The sequence below is a fragment of the Chanos chanos genome, chromosome 3, assembly GCF_902362185.1.
Source record: "Chanos chanos chromosome 3, fChaCha1.1, whole genome shotgun sequence".
NCBI classification, from domain to species: domain Eukaryota; kingdom Metazoa; phylum Chordata; class Actinopteri; order Gonorynchiformes; family Chanidae; genus Chanos; species Chanos chanos.
This window is the reverse complement of record NC_044497.1, coordinates 23782779-23800351: the sequence shown is the minus strand read 5'-3', so window position 1 is coordinate 23800351 and position 17573 is coordinate 23782779. Positions and strand designations below refer to the sequence as shown.

General features: G+C 42.2%; 3 protein-coding genes across 3 annotated transcripts in view; 2 read left to right on the top strand and 1 right to left on the bottom strand.

The window, feature by feature from the left end:
- The first annotated feature begins 118 nt into the window (after positions 1–118).
- Positions 119–3722, top strand: LOC115808488 (uncharacterized). The gene is made up of 5 exons (XM_030769886.1): positions 119–311; positions 1418–1523; positions 1741–1847; positions 2268–2440; positions 3071–3722. Exons 1-5 carry the CDS (start codon positions 152–154, stop codon positions 3347–3349), a joined length of 825 nt encoding a protein of 274 aa, XP_030625746.1. The 5' UTR covers positions 119–151; the 3' UTR covers positions 3350–3722.
- A 1200-nt stretch (positions 3723–4922) lies between these two features.
- On the bottom strand, positions 4923–11705 carry racgap1 (Rac GTPase activating protein 1). Its single transcript, XM_030769879.1, has 16 exons — positions 11621–11705; positions 11303–11505; positions 10936–11078; positions 10651–10720; positions 10453–10506; positions 10286–10363; positions 9009–9126; positions 8523–8665; positions 7992–8156; positions 7648–7743; positions 7174–7372; positions 6907–7012; positions 6539–6671; positions 6020–6143; positions 5631–5739; positions 4923–4998 (listed from the first exon to the last, which is right to left on the bottom strand). Exons 1-16 carry the CDS (start codon positions 11703–11705, stop codon positions 4923–4925), a joined length of 1902 nt encoding a protein of 633 aa, XP_030625739.1.
- Positions 11706–14637: 2932 nt separating this feature from the next.
- The window catches only part of LOC115806807 (inactive dipeptidyl peptidase 10), a 33508-nt gene continuing 30572 nt past the window's right edge, over positions 14638–17573 (top strand). Inside the window, exon 1 of the mRNA XM_030767666.1 lies at positions 14638–14742. Within this exon, the coding sequence (XP_030623526.1) occupies positions 14638–14742 (105 nt within the window). The remainder of the gene's footprint in view (positions 14743–17573) is intronic.

The window sequence follows — 17573 nt, the reverse complement described above, 5'->3', positions numbered from 1 at the left end:
TGATCCCATCCTTATGAAAGAGGATCTATCACAAACTCCGTTTACCACAAGTCATTGCGACTCTAAAGCTCCAGTCGTAGCCACTCCCTCTAACCAGTATGGATGAGGTGAACTTTGTGCTGGTGTTTGATAAACACAGTCGGCAACGTAAATGTTAGAGCTTACTTATATTACATTGATTCTGCAGGACATCGCGGACATGATAATGGGGAGTACGCTGGCGAAATGTGCAGCGACCGACTTAGGCATTCAGTGGGTCGGATGGGCTGTCGCCGCCGCATTCAAGACGGAAAAGTTTTACGATTTAGCAGGTAAATGATTTATCTGTGAGGCGTAGCCTGAACCTCTGTAATTACCTCTATGAACATTTGATCATATCGTTGATCGGTCATTGTGAAGTCGTCTCTTTCATTTAACATTGCTTCAACACATAGACAAGCTTCACTGGACCGCTGTTTACAGAACCGTATACAAATAGAATAGAGTTGCGTTGAGAGAGATGTTAAAATGTGAAGTCCAGTAGCACATTTATGCCGCAGTCCGACATTTACCTCTTAAAAATCAATTGTCATCACACGGCAGTTATCTAAACAGCTTGATTGTGAAACAGTCTTATGAAAGACTCCGCCTACAAAGTCTTAAGAAACGAAGTGTGCACCCTACTCTAAGTAGGATGACTTTTAAAAAAGATCGCTGTTGAGTTCATTCTCTAAGCACAGAGTTGAATGACCCTTTTCAAGACGTTGCCTTAATGATATGTCCGATGTCTCATCAAATAGTGTTATCCGATGTGTTTTGAAAACACGATTCAGGTAAAAACTTTACATTGTGCCGGGTCAAAGTAATTGTTCGCTGCTTAGGTGGGATAACTAGTAATGCACGTGTTACTATCCGCCACTATTTCCTCAACGTGTCTCAAGTAAACTTCTTCACAGTGGAAAACATTCCGACTAATATTTTAAATTTGCATTACTGTTCCGAGTAAACTCATTTAAGTCATTTCAAGCCAGAGAACTATTGCTAATGATAACTGGTTCAGCCCCCGCGTTTGTCATTCAGAGCTTCTATTCATTCATTACACAGTCATGCCTGCACAACAACCTTTTTCCCCCCTGTCATGTAGTCAAAGCTTGTACTCACCTTTCAATGCACAATTTGCATTTCTTTTCACTGTGGCACTATGCTGTCCAATCACTTAAATCTTGCCTTTTGTGCGCGTCCCTCTCTCTGTCTCTCTCTCTCTCCCCCTAAGTTCTGTGCTCTTGAGAATCCTTGAACTTTGGAATCAATTGTCTGTAGCTTCTTGGGTAAAATATTCCGTGAACACGCCTCTGAGGCCAGTACGATATGGCTGAATGACTGCCATGCCCATGATCCCCGGAAGGCTAACGCTCCGTTTGACCTGTTGTCTGGGCAGGGTCTGGGACCTTCATTTTATTAGCCCACCTGAGCCGTGCGTGGGGAGGATCCGGGTACATGCGACAGAACGTTCAGACCGGCCTTGTCACAGCATGGGGACTGAGGTAAGACTGACGGTATGACAGTTTGGGTCAAACGTGTATCTGGGATAATCATTCGAAGCGATGAAAAGCATTATTTATGGGTTGTAAGTGAGTGCTTCTGTTCTCCAGAGCTTCAGTTTGGGCAGTCATTGGACCAGTGTAGCTTTGTGTTAAAGCATTAAGGCCTGGTTAATAAGCACTGTGGTAAATCAATGACAGCTGTGCCCTTGTCTTGCAGACTGGGGACATTTCTCTTCCTGAGGATCATGAAAGATGGCCAGGACCGAAGGTTTAACGGTGTCAGAGACAGCCCAGGCACATTCTTTGTGTACTGGACAATTCAAGGTATTCTGACTGTTACACTGAACAGGTTCATATTTCTGTATAAGCTGCATCACTGCTCCTCTTCCTCCTCACTGTTAATCTCACTGCATATCATATCAAACAAATGATCATTCTGTCATAGTCACTGCAAATAGTGTGTTGTGCTGTGAGTAGGATCAGGACCGCTTCTGCACTGGGTGCTCAGTTCAGTTTTTACAATGGACATTGTCACAAAGCCGCTCTAGAGGACACCAGGCTTGTTGTCCCCAGTGACTACTCCTAAAGTTACACAGGCTGAAATAGGGAGAAACCATGAGAGGAACCAAGACTCAAAACCATTATAGCTGGAGTTTATCCGTTAGATCATTAAGTGGACTGAAAGTACTCGAGATGTGTTCTTTGAAGTTCTAGATTTCAGTAAGTGACTTTTCCCCGTTCCAGCTCTCTGGGTTTTCCTCACCCTGCTGCCCACCCTGATCCTGAACAGTGAGCGCAGAGATGAGCCATTGGGGCCGCGGGATTACATCGGCTGGGGAATCTGGGGACTGGGCTTCGCCACCGAGGCCATTGCTGACCAGCAGAAATGGTTCTTTAAGCGGGATCCAGATAACGCAGTCAGTACCCACGCAAGCTTGTACAGACATCTTAACTCTACACTTAAATCCACTACAGAGGATATGTCTGGCTACTGTTTTGACCTTGAAATGGCCTGCTCTCTGCACTTATTCTCCTCAGCTTAGTGCTTCCTTTTCATTGGCCTTCCATGTCAGTAGCCTAAATTAGAGGAAGTTCTGTGTATTTCCCTTCAGTGTGATTCTGTCCAGCACTGAGAATTGGTGTTTGCTAAAACTATAGGATCTACTTTGTGGCATGGAGCATCAGTTTTGGTCACTTCCCCTGTATTTGGTTCAGTGATTTCAATACATAGAACACAAATCTGACTGAATTTTTAGGGTTGAAAATGCAAGTTTGAAGAAAGATGTTTCTGTGAGTAGGATATTTGGCTTACTAAAGGTTACTAAAAGGCCAGTATATGGATTTTTAAATTGTTTTTGTGTTATTTTGTTGCATTTGCTGGTAAAAGTTTTGTCAGTCACCTCACCACATTGAAAGTCTGGTCAGATTGTCATAAACTCAACATTTCTGATGGTTATGAGTCTTGTGAAAAATGCAGTTTTATGATGGTAATTCATTTTGTGGGAATATGTTTGAGTTACGGTCTATACCGTTTTTTGTCTCCTTAGGGGAAATTCATTCAGCATGGACTCTGGGCATACAGCAGACACCCAAACTACCTAGGTGAGATCCTGCAGTGGACAGGCCTGTTTGTCTCGGCCTCGTCTGTTATGCGCGGCCCACAGTACCTCAGTGCACTGTCACCACTCTTTGTGTGGTTCCTGCTGAGACACGTCAGCGGCATCCCTATTCTCGAGAAACAAGCCATGAAGAAGTGGGGCTCGGACCCAGCCTTCCAAAACTACATCAAAAACACCCCTCTTCTCTGGCCATTTCCCAGTTTTTAAAAGATGTACAACCTGTCCAGTGCTCAGAAGTGCAAATGGTCTATAATCATATGTAACTTGGTAGTTAAGGTCTATCATAGAAAACCAAAGTGCTAGTGGTTTTTCCCATAGACTTTTTCCTACATGGACATCTGAAAGAAATGCTTTTTTGAAAGTGTACAGGAAGCACAGGCACATTTAAATGGTGCAGTTATTTTCATTCAAATTTAGAAGTCACATCTATCTAGAATTCTATCAGTGGACTACACAGTGTACCATTCCTTGGTTCTTTCCTGGGATTTTTGGATCTGTATATTTTCAGACACTTGTTCTGCACATACATACCTCTGACAGTTTTTCTACTATAAATAAATAGGAACTTTTGTCAATAGTAGCTGACCTCCACCTCATTTCTAATCAAATGAAAAGACAGTACCAAGCAGACTCACATAAATGCTGTATTTTACAAACGCCACACAAGAGCTTACAAAGTCGAAAATAAACCCATCTGAAGTATGACAGAGAAATGTCCCAGTTGAAATGCTGTTTGCTGAGAAACATTAGCCATTAGACAGGTCTGGTAAGCTGCACTGTACCCAGGCAGAGATGCTGAACTTGGAGTGATGCTTAACTGAACAGAAACAATGCATCAGATACACAGGGTAACATTTCTGACACCAGGACTCTATATAGTCAGTTCTGAATATGTGGAGTCAAATTCTCAGGTGCAGTCTCAATCAAACAGCTCCTTACAATTTGCTGCCCATTTCAGAGGTCTTCCAATGCACTGCTTCTGTAATCAGTGCAGACAGTTTGGAGTCTGATCACAGAAGAACAGTATACAGCTCTAAATAATTAAATGCAGGCCTGAATGAATACACTGGGAGAATACTGCTCTACCAGACCTGCTGACCTTACCAAGTGACCCCCCCCATCCCCTCATACACATTATACATATCAAACGTTTATATGAAACAAATGGACATAAAACATCTAAGAAATGCCCACATGGAGCAAAATGGACTAATGTTTAAATATGAAATGTAAAATATTCAGATGGGTGTACACACATAGTAGATATCCTTACTGTGTTAAATATTTTCCTTTTTTCTCCCTCTAAAGCAACTGAATTGCTCCTCTTGTAATAGAAGTGACTTCCATCATGAATTTGGCTGTTCAGACAATTATTTGACTAAAAAAAAAAAGATGCACTATGCTAATCACTGAGTGCTGCAGAAGTGAGACAATATTGACACATTAAGCAGAGGGATGTTATATGGGACCACTTGTCAAAAAAAAAAACTGACCTAAAAACCACAACACTCTGGAACAGATAGAGGTTATTGCCGGTGGAAGTGATCACACTTACCTTTCCCTTTGGTTGAACAACTCATTAGCACAAACACTTAAAAGCAACTAAAATCCAACATCTCTAAAAGAAAAATAAATAAGCACAATAAAAAGGCAGTATCACAGCTGTCTCAGCAGCACTTCTTTCAGCCATACAGACTCACACACAGTGTCCTATGCTGCAGATCTTTCTTTAAATAAAGATGTGCGAGAGCAGGCCACAGTGCCGGAGGGCAGCCTCAGGCTACTTCAGGAGAGGCGAGGCAAAGAAGTGACCCTGGTGACTGAAGCCGACAGCAGATTTGCTCTTGCTTCCAAACCTATCAATCAACATACAATTATTCAGGACCAGAAACCTTTGTCAAGCCAGACAGCAATAGAGTGCATTCAACAACCCATATCACTGCACAAAATGCTGAGCATATGTTACTGAGAACGTGAGGATCTGCTGTAAACACATGTTAGTACTGAAGAATGTGGTAACAGCCAATCAGGGCAGTGACAGACTAACTCCAGTGTGCCAGATTCCCATTAGACTGATTTTTATTCAGTTGTGAGACTTTCAGCACACTGCTTTCACGAAATACTCTGACTCCATGATTAAGTGAATGAAGCCAGTTCTGATTAATTGCTGGAGTCAGGTCATATTTTCCAGATGAGTAGCAAATGCAGTGTACAAGCCAAAGACGCTATCGTTAGCATTAAACCATCCCATAAACATGGCCACTTACAGAGTGCACAGAATGAAAAACAGTGGACAGTGGCATAAGGATTACATTAGAGCATGTTTTTCTTTTCAGATCTTGTCATCCCGCATTCACACTCAGGACTCCACACACCTGACTCATTTAACTACAGGCACAAACACTGAGCAGTGAAGCAGAGTGCAGTTCCGCTGTGTGAACGGGACACAAGCTTTAATAAGGTTTGAGAGAATCGTGGGTGTGCTTACTTGGGTGTGATTTTTCCGGTGGCTTTCCACATGCGCTGGGACAGAGAGCTGGAGGAGGGAGTTTTGTTCATCTGTTGCTCTGGAGTGGTGAGGGGTCTGAACATACTCACTAAAGAGTGAGAGGGAGAGAGAGAAATCAGTTTCTTAAATACTGTACAGAAAATTCCATCAACATTCAACTCTATTCTGAGAAATTGTTGGCCCTAAATTAATTTAAAATGTTCATTTCTCAGTGATGATGTTCTGTCAAACAGAACATCAGGCCACTGGGATGACAGACCCGACCTCTGATCCTATCCTTATCAGTTAAAACATTCATATATTGCATGGCATTTCAGTTGTTTTGTCTATCCTGTGCGTGTGTCTGTGTGTGTGTGCGTTGAGTTTACCTTTCTGGTCAGGAGTGGCATAGCAGTTGCCATTCTCAATAACCATGTGATCTGGTTCAGATGGTTCTACCAGCATGAACTGGCTCCAGTATTCTACTGGAAGAGCAAGCAGACGCTCAACAACCTGCAACACATTACAGCAAAACAGACTTTCAACAGCAGGCTGAGACCCCTTTCTGGGATGAGCAGAAAGGCAGAGAGCGACAAAAAGAGACACAAGGCACGTACATCAGTCAAGCAACAAACTACTAAACTGAACAGTCCAGAGGAGACAACTGAGACAGAGAACGTGAGTGGGCAGCAGTAGAAGATTGGATATGGAAAAGGGAAGTACGTCTGTCGTGTGGCAATACATTAGTTATAAAAGGGATGACTATTCACAAACACAACTTCTGTACAAAATCACAGACTGCATATTTTGTCCATACCGTGCAGCCCTAGGACACTCAGCTAGAGACAGTACCAACAGTGAGGCACAGAGAAGTGAAAGCATCGTTTATGAGGGTGAGAGCTGTAAACCTTGGGCTGGCGTTTGGTGTCCTGTAGGATGGTCATGGGCTCTGGGTTAGGTACAGCGTGGCCCACAATAGTGGGCCCAAACACACGGGCCAGGTTGGTCACATCCATCTTGGTGTCCGGGCTTTCAGCAACCCTGAAATATATCCATGTTACCGAGATCAATGCTTGTTGGCTGCAGGATTAAGCCATGACAACGACGCAATGGAGTGCAGTTTTCATAATAGGTGTAAATACCTTCTACCTGACTAATTCTGATAAAAACTGTACTAACGGCGCAGGAACACTGTGGCAGTGCACAAGTGTCAGTTGTATTTGGCCCAGTCAGCTGACCGTCTCAGCACAGCGTTCCATAGAAAACTCTTACTAACCTCTGGAGGTGGACAATGAGGAAGGCCAATGTGTCTCTGTTGGGCTGAGGAAGATCACTGATTTTTTCATACATCAAAGCAATGCTGTTGTCTTCATCGGACAGTTCTACCAGACAGACATTGTGGACATTCAGGGTTACCAGGGGGACCCCATGAAGCAAGAGACAGAGACAAAAACAGACACTTAGAAAACATGAGACGACAGAAAGGCCCTCAACCTAGTAAGCCTCCTGTAGATGTGACCAAAACTACAACTGCCAGAATCACCTGCTGCCTCCATGAAGGCACGGTTGAGGCGGAAAGTGAGCAGAGGCTCTTTGAGGTTTCTCAGGAAGTCCTTTAGGAGGCCAGTGATGGCGTGGATGTCGTCCACTTTACTGAGAATAGGAACTGTTTTTCCTCGTAGAAACTTCTCCTTCAGCTCCTTAACCGTCCGGTCTGCACCTGACAGGCGGTACAATCCCACCTGTGAGGGGAACACAGGGCCATCTGAGCAAGAATTTATTCATTAAAGAAATAGAAGAAAAGGAAGAAGAAATGTTCTCTGTGACTAAACTGTATTTTCTAGGTCTTTTTTTGTATGGAGAAACAGATGGTGGATTGGAAACCTGGCAGTGGTGCTTTATAAAACTAGACACCACCAGTACAGGTTAAAAACAACCTAAGCCGCGTCAAATCAGTGTGAGGCGTAAAAGCTTGTGTGTGTGTTAGTGTATACATCCATGTTGTGTGTGTACTCACCTCACGCATGCCCCTGTGTTCAATCTCATTGACACAGTGCACCACCAGAGGAGGAATCATGGGAGATGTGTCAGAGACATAGTCTGCCAGCGTGCCCTTCATCAGTCAGACAAACACACACACACGAGAATGACATATGATCCTAGATCTGATCACTGGGATTTTAAGGTACAGATTGGATATTTACATTTTGGAATCAACAAAAATACATATGACACCCTTAATTAACATTTCTGAAATACAGAAAAATTATGAATTGAAAGTGATGGAGCTGATGATACTACACGATTAGATTTACATCCACAGCCACAATCCAGTTGGGATTGAAACGCTGGAGACAGTACCTCTCCGATGCGAACAGGAGTGCCTGCCATGTTGGGAACACACGGCAGGGGGCAGCGTTCTCGACACTCAGGGTGTGCGACCACACGACAGTCACGACATTTCAGAGAGATCTTGCCAAACTTGATCCTCTTACCGCAGGGAACACATGACTCTGGCTTAATAACCTAAATGTGAAAAGTCGACCAATTCACCCTTTACTGAACCCTAATGGAACATTTCAGACTGTCATTGACATAAATAACAATATACAGACACTAAAAACAAAATGCACATTTCTTTTTCCAAAAAAAAAAAAAAGAATGGATTACAAAAAAAACCCTCTGAATATAGAAGACAGACTGTAAAACGAATCTTGCCCTAGGACCAAAAAAAGGGCAATAAATGTAAGCCCCAATAAACTGAGAAGTCTAGTAATACTGCCAGAAAGGTTTTAGAAAAATGCAGAGTGCTGGGGCACAAAAAGCAAATCTTTTTTTTAATGTGATCTGAGATTATTCTGGCACTGCACAGAAGCTGAACAAGACACATACCGTTTTGGAGACAAACTCATGCAGACGGACACCACTGTTGCCACTGGGAGTATTGGGCTCCAGTTTAGTCTCTCTCTCAGACTGGCTGGGATGTTTGACTACATGCTCAGACTGCACAGAGTCTGTGTCCCACTCCATAGCAGCTAAGAGATAGATAGATAGATAGATAGATAGATAGATAGATAGATAGATAGATAGATAGATAGATAGATAGATAGATAGATAGATAGATAGATAGATAGATAGATAGATAGATAGATAGAGGTTAAGGCAAATAAGAAATGAAAACATTTGTAGAAACAGTATTCTAATACTGCTGCTCCTATTGCCAGGACTCTTTTCCTAGTTGACACTAAGACACCAGCTCATGTGCATCACTACAGGAGACTCAACACAACCCCCACCTCCATGCTATAGAGCCATGTCATTACTGCATTGACATGGCCATAAACATAACACATAAATATCCATGCTGGGCGTGCTCACCAGTTTTTCTCCTGCTCCGTGTCCAATAGGGAACTGCATCGATAGTGGAGACAGCCTCAATGGGGCCTCCATTTGCAGGCACAGTTACAATGGTCTTGGCCACCAAAGACTCACTACCCTACAAACAACCAACCAAACAAGAGGATGGCTCAAACAGGACTCCAAATATGCAACCATACGGCACTTTGAATCACACTAAAAAGTTCACTTATTCATAAACAAATTAAAGCATGCATCCAGTAATGACTGACCTATACAAGGTCAATTTAAACATGAATCATGACGTAGTTATTAAGTAAAAACAGCCTTTTACACGCCTTAATGGGTGAATTAATATAAGCTCTTCAAATAAAGAGGCAGGGTCTTCACAGATGTGTCTGGAAACTGCAGGGTACAGATGGACACAGGGAGAAAATGAGAGAGAATGTCTTCTTGTGCCACTGTGGCCAGCAATAACTGATACAGTCGGCCCTCCGTATCCGCGAGTGATTGGTTCCAGGACTCCACAGATGCTCAAGTCTCTTATATAAAATAGCGTAGTATCTGCATATAACCGACCCTCACCCTCCCGTATACTTTAAATCATCTATAGATTACTTATTATACCTAATACAACATAAATGCTATGCAAATAGTTGTTGTACTGTATTGTTTGGGGAATAATGACATGAAAAAAAGAAAAGGTCTGTACGTGCTCAGCACAGATGCAGTCATCATAGGCCTAACTATACAATACACGTCTGCAACAACATAACATTTTCTTTCTTTCTACACTTACAGATTGCTTTAGTTTAATGACCTAAAGGAGTAATAAACAGAAAAACAGAATGTTTAAAATACAAATACATATAGAAAATACAGTTATAAAAAGAGAAAATATAAATCTTTTAAAACGGCGAATGAACGAGACGTGAGGCGAACAATGCTCAAGCAACGAGTGCTGGAGAGAGACTGAGGATCTGTGAAACTGCGGGAGGTTACAGTAGAGTGTGCCGACACATCACTTCCTTCGTGTGGATTCAGCGCAGTGCTCGGTGTGCGGTAAATGCAAGTTTTGGAACTTTCAGGAATTTTTTTTCCTTGAATATTTTCGATCCGCGGTTGGTTAATCCGTGGATGCAGAAGCCGCGGATAGGGAGGGCCAACTGTGTTTTAGTCTGTATATCATCAACAGAGCCCTGCAGGGAGCTCTAACAGCTAGCACACAGGTTGCAGCTAACACACTATTAAAGCTTAAGTCATCTAATGACAGAGCTAATGACAGATCAGACACGTACGTTCTCTGTGGTGCGGCCTGTTGAGCGTGACTTTTTTGCAGCAGTTGTAGGTCCATCGGATGTGTTTCTGGAGGAACGCTACAATGACACAATGTTATGTTAAACAGTTGGTCGTCAAGGTTACCAAATAGTGAGTCATAGTGTGACTTCACAAGAGTCAAACATACCCTCTTTTCTCGCTTCTTCAGCCTCATTGACCTCACAATGGAGGAATCCCAGTCCTGTAAAGGAGATTACTTGCAGTCAGCAGCTGCAGCACTGAACAGGAGGTACTTTTGCCACTTCATATAGAGTGGGTATACATGTCAGTGGTTAAAAGAAAATGCAGCCAAGAAAGGTTTGCTTTTACAGGAGAGTGCCGTTACCAGTGAGTCATCAGTCTTGTCAAAACTGATGTCTGACAGAATTGAAGCTGATTCATCTATGGTTGTCAATCTGTTCATTAAAAAGAAGCAAAATTAATGTCACCAAGACCTTTTCTGAAACTTACATAGCGGCCACTGAAACAAAACATAAATTATGATGGCAATGATACAACAAAATATGTTTCTCAGGTCGCCGGGGGGAAAAGCCTGATATCTAAAAGGACCATCGACCTATATGTTATGAATAGCTCATGTTGTGTGGTTTATGGTCTGGCCAGTCCATACCGTCGGCTGGTGTTGTGGTTGGCGGGTGCCTGAGGGCGGGCATTGAGAAATGCCAGAGCTGACCGCTGCTCCTCATTCAGCTGAATGCTGTTACTGGATCCCTCTGTGACCAAGAGCTCCCTGATCAACTGGATCTGACGGTCCTGCATCAGCATTTGAATGTCAAGTGGGCAAAAAGAGACAAGACGTCAGGACACTCTTGTTTGATATTAATCAGAATTTGTTTCCACCATCATTAATTACTTTTATTGTAAATATGAAGAAAAACATGCTTGTTACTTTGCTACAAAAGGCACGATGCATGTGCATGCAACAGGTTACACATAGTAGTTGTGATTAGAAATGGTAATGTGCACTCGGAACATACCAATTTCTCGCAGTCGGCTTCGGCTTTCTGTCTTCGTCGAATCTCAACGTCGACCTGGTTCCGAGCGTGTTTGAGCTTGACTTCCAGCGCCCCTCGCTCCGTCTCTGTTTTGGCAAGTGCCTCTTTACAAGATCCCAACTCTTGTTCCATTCTCTGCCATTTACGTCGGCAGTGCTCAAAGTTTGTTGCCAACTGAATAAATTCTGGGAAAGGAATTTAGAAACATAAGCCATACACGGGTTTAAGTATTTAAACACAACCTAATTCTACGACACTCGATTTCCGCGAGGAAAAACGAGACAAGTTACAAAAACTTACGTGGCTCAATGCCTTCACTGAGAATGTCAACATGCGCCCGTAGATTCTCAAACAGGGTAGGAATGCTCACCACAGTCGTGTCCATGCCCTAAGTCAAAGACGACAAACACATCAGTAAGAGGCAGTAATGTTGCCACCAGCATAAACAGACACGTAACATAACTAATATTAGCGGTTTAAACTCTTTAAAACCTCTTTTACTTTGCTCTGTCTATGGTGGTCTGCGTCGGTGCCTTGCAAAGAAATTCACGTCAGTTAATTTAACCTAAAAGTTAGCGGGCGTCCTTAGAGACAGTCAATTTAGGCAAAGGAACAGTAAGCAGATTAGCTTGGTACATAGCTAGCTTTCCGAAGTTACTTAGTACATATCAATACGTCAATTAAATGAACCACTACATACAGATTCGTGCACTCGATTGTGCTGCAAAACAAATTAGTCGTTACTTGACCAAGGCAGCTAACGTTGACTATGTTAGCAGTCACACCTTAAGAATTACAAGTAGCTATTCCTTACAAATTAAGACTTTTCTGACGCAGGACAAATAAAGACTTATGTAAGAAAAACTGTTTCCCCTTTGCGATGAAAAAATGTAATCGTAGCCTAATTAAACTGCATTTTGCATCCCATTTCAACCAGACAGTTACATTCGACTGTAGCCTCTAAAGTGTTTACCGTTAGTAGTAGTTAGCATTTCAAATTTACCCGGTAGCCAATAATCATCAACTAAAACGAGATGAACGTGATGATGTATTACGTAAGGTTCGTCGAGCAACGTACGTGCGACGTAGGCTGTGCGATCTTGTTATAATGTGGATCAGGCTCTTCAACCGACTGCCGTCTGATATTTAGTAGGCCTATGAGCTACAACTCTCATACGAGCGAGGCGCACAACGACGTGTAGGTAAATACAATGATTTGGGGCCTTTGTTGTTCACTGAATTCAAAGACGTTTATGTTTGCAGTCCTTCATAATTTCTAGTTTCCCATTACATACTATATGCTGTTATTTTTATTTTTTATGCATTTTTTGTTACATAAACATGTCGGAAGATCATATTCTCTTCAAATGCTCTTCAAACTTCTTTTCAAATATCAAAATATTGCTCGAAAAGTGTGTATGACAGACATTATCAGCCGTTTAACAACCAAACACCGTCGTCTGGCATTTTTGTTCATTCTAAGGTCTGGAGAAGGCACAGCTCTCTCTCTCTCTCTCTTTCTCTGTGAGTGAGTGAGCGAGTGAGCGCACGCCGTCAGAATAAATCTATGAAGGAAATTGAAATAGCCCCAGACAGAGACAGAATCAGAGTTAGTGATTTAAAAGGTTAATGCTCGTTTCTCTTGTCATTAACTTTATCAAGCGTTGGCTCTGAGCTCACCTAAAATACAGGAGAGTGACGTGTAATGTGAAAGTATTTGGCTATTGCTTGATCAAAAAATTATTTCAGTTAGATAAACATCTTTTGTGAAGCCAACTTTCAGATCTTACCACTACACACGGAAACTACTTTTTGAAAAATGATTTATCTCTCCTATACAACTGAGTTGAAAGCATGTTACATCGTAAATTGTGAGTAGGGTTAAATAAAGCATGACATGGGGTAAGTCTGAGATTGTATGGAAATTATCCACACAAAATTGATTCAAAACAGTCCAGTGTTATATGAGGTGGACGTACATACAGTTCAACTATACTGCCCCTATCACATATTGAATTTTGGATTTTAATTTTTAAATTTGTGACATGAGTCGACTATTTTTTTTTTTAGGTTTATTCAGGGTGTAACCAATAAACAGGTTAATTGACGTGTATAAATTGAAGGATTGTATCAGGGTTATGTTAAAATTGTTACTTGTGAGACATTCTTTTACCTTGTATGAGAAATAAAATCAGCTGGGGTTTTTTTTTGTTTGTTTGTTCTGGTTTTTGTTTTATTCGAATGGTCTCTCCCTTACTCAGTGAACAAATCTAGGCTACTGGACCGAAGGTGGGTAAAGTCAAGTTCTGGCTGGCTGTTTCTGTTTGTGAAGATTTCCAAAAGTTTCCTTTGTCATTTTCAAGGGCGGATTAGCTGTAGGCCTAAGTGTTAGAGCGTCCCACTGCAGGAGCTCGATACTTGCCAGGCTTCCCTAGGGCACACCGCCGCAAGCCATCGTAGCATTTATATACTTAACTATCTGCAAATCACTGGCGAGTTACGGAAAATGTTTTCATTCACTGAAACAGGAACAAACACAATGCAACAGAAAACACATCAGAACATGTGAAGAAAACTACCAACCCCCGAACATACATTAAACCCAAACTTTAAGCATAGGCCTAATTCTTGGTTGCAACCAAAAAATTACAAGAAGGAAAGAACTGCTAAAAGGTACATCGAAATGTCTATGTTTTCTGTTTCCGTTTGTCATACTATAATCAGAGAGTCCAAGACTAAGAACCGGCCCAAGTCTAGGGAAGTCTAGAGCTGTCACGTTTTCAGATAAAACTAAATGAAGATTGGGGGACACAGGGATTTCAAAGTGTAATTAATTATCCATGGTATGAATTAAGTGAGACAGGCAAACGTACCATACAAATCCTCTCCTTGCTCTCATCTGTTAAGCTATTACAAATTCGCATAAAGGGAAGACGATTGGGGTTACCCATCCTCATAAGGCCAGTTATTATGTGGTGCTGCATGTGGAGAACTTGCTGCCCTGTTAATTGGGCACGGCATGTAATGATAATTTTTTGTCATGTCACACAGCTCATATCAGCATCGTCTGCAACGCATACGTAATTATCCAAACCAGTAACTTGTGGCCTATCGCGCGGGAATATCGCTGAGCAAGAGGAGGCATCGTTGTCCTGATTAATTTCCTAGCTGGTCAATAGGCATTGATCTGCAAACTGCTGCGCAGAGAGAGCGAGTGAACGATACAGAGAGCAACACGCAACACACCACCCTCTACACATTTACACATACACGTACGGAGTAAGAGAAAAAGAGAGAGGGGGCATGGTTAACTTTGCATGATCGAACAGAAATTTGCCAGTGGATCGCTGAGCAACTTGCCATACACCTTTGAACTAACAGCCGCGGGTGCTCGGACCAAACTGCGCTTCGGACGGACCAGAGTGCGAATACTCCCGAGAGAGACTTTAATTGACGACTGCCTCAAAGATGATTGCAACCACGCAGCAGAACATGACCACAGACCTGGTAAATGAAATTGCATGAGTTTAGGGTAAATTGGATTTGCTTTCAAGTAATACGCAAACTAATATTCAAATAAGCAGACGAATGCAGATTCTGGACACCGCTTTTACTCTTTGTTCGTGATATGACAGTATTTGAACGGAAGCCGCTGCAGAGGTGTGCGAATTCATTGAAACTGTGTGTGTGTATCTTTGCGCGTATCAACATGCGCTCAACATCCCTTTATTTAACATGTTTAGTTAACCGCGTAGGTTACATTACGAGGATTTTGCCCTCGATGCTGTATTGTCATCGGTACAGTAGATAGGCTTTCCATTCATACTTTCTGAAGACCAATCAAAATCTTGTTATTTTGGTCGTCGGCTTAACCAGTTACGCTCAAAGCACTGCAGTGCTGCCAGCCAGTTATAACAGCTGGTTTAGGGATGGTGTTTTTGATGTTGCTGAAATGTAACTCACGCGCTTTGCAGAGTTAAAATATAGCGCCTTTAATAATGGTAAATTTAACCGTGATAAAGAGCTTCTTTTTGCTGCGGTATTTGGTAACTCTGTGTTTTGTCTTCCTTGCTTTCTCTGAGTTCAGGGCATTTTCATGTAAATATTAAGCTGCTTCCAACTTGCGTATAGGGGGCTCCGAGATGATCAATGTCAAAGAAAGGAGATATACAATATTATTTATACTATTTATGTACTCTGTGTGTGTGCGTGTGTGCGCGCGTGTGTGTCTGTGTGCATGCGTGTGTGTATGTGTGTGAGAGAGAGTGTGTGTGTGAAGCACCGCATTAACCCAGCGCCGGGCTGAGCATCGACATGCGTTAACCTTACAGCCTGTAAAGAGAGATCACTGCTCGCATACTCCCTCTTATTCCACTCACTACCATGGATACATGCTATTCATTATTTAGCGTTTCCAGTTTGCTGGGGTTTCCTTGACAAACTGACATTTTTCTCTACAAAGACCAGATACCTCACACTAATCTGCACACAAAAATGCACAGTTGGGCAGCCAATAGACAGATTGTCTCACAACCTCTTGCTCTCTCCCCTCAGGTAAAGCTTTCAGTGCCTTACTGTAGCCCAATTTTTGTAGCCATCAGCATCTTTGATATGCCTTTTCTCCTGACACCCCTGCACTTCCTTTCTAATTGATCCTTTAGGGACCTTTGATGTAATATACAGTATACAATACTGAAAACTGATAACAACTTAACTGCAGAAACACTGTTCTCTAGAATGTTCTCAAATGGTTTGGAATTTACACCAGTGACAGACAGGAGAAAACAATTCCGAATACCCAAAGCAAGAGTTTGTGCTGGAAAGATATTCAAAAATTTCAGCGTTTCTAGATGTTATTTTGCCCCTTGGCTGTTACATTGTCTTGTTGCATTATAGTGGTCTATTATATCTGTAATCTTTAATCGCGAGCAATGGTGTATGTTGATGTTATTATCATTTTTTATTGTGAACACTGTTTTGCCATTAGCGAGACTACAGAGCCTATAGAACTTCACACATCACATCAGTAGCAAGGCTTTTTTTCAGTGGCAGAACTGCTGACACCCTGCAAGTGTCATAGAGACAGAATGTTACCGTTGTTGTGTATGTATTTGTTTACACGAATAGAGGAAATGACTGTAGGTGTACAGGCACACAGCTTTATCCTGCACAGGTCTCAGACTGGTCATCTGAATGTAGGTTTGATGAGAAGTATTACAATTCACTGCTGCAGTTAACCAGCTCCGTTAACAACTCTCATATATACTGATACGTTCAGTCAGAGCAGGTGCAACGAAATGTGGAGCTCAGACACACAGGCTATTCCCCACAGCTCACTCCAGTACACTCGCTGACACTTGCCTTGGTCATTTCTCTGTCTCTCTCTCTGTCTCTCTCTCTCTCTCTGTCTGTCTTTCCCCCCTTCCATTTCATATCGTTCACTTGGAGTTTTTCCTCTACTGTCTGAAAGCAATACTCAGCATCTCAGAATTCGTCTGTCGTTAATGTAAAAAGCGATGTCATGGCAAAGGAATTCATCTCTGTTCACTCAGGTCAGATCTTACAGCCAGTGTATAAGCCCATGTAATGTCAGATCTGATTTTCATTCAAACTAATCTCTCAATTATTTCTCTTTGAGTTAGAGGAGAAAAAAGGAGCAGATTGTATCATGGAAATGATGAATGAGAGGGAAGATGCAGACACCAATGTGAAAGTGTTGAGAGTTGGGGTGTGTGTGTGTGTGGGGGGGGGGGGGTTGTTAAAACCTGTGTGTGAAAAGGTTTGGCAGAAATACGACTGGAGGGTGAGCATCAGCTCCCAATGTTTCACTGTGATCACGTGCGCTTGCCTACCTCAGCAAAAGACTGACTCCATGGATTTGTGGTCCACATCATCCATGACATCTGAACCCTTTCCTCCATTTGGCCATGCAAATTCATCTCTATTACTGTGTCCTGGGGCAGAAATGCACACATTAGGACAAAATAAGGCTTTGTGTGGGAAATTCAAAATTCCATAACTGTTAGTCATATTTATGTACGCTGAGAAGACTGCATACTTGCCCCTTATTAGAAGGCGATTTTCAGTGGTGATTACTCTATAATGCTTTCATAACCTGGCCATAGAATTATAGTGCCATAGATTAATACTATGGTGTGTCATTAGAGTCTTAGGACATGAGTCAGGAGCTTAGATGAAAATGGCATCACAATCAGAGTCAACCACACAGAAAGTGCTTGTGAAATGTTTTGGT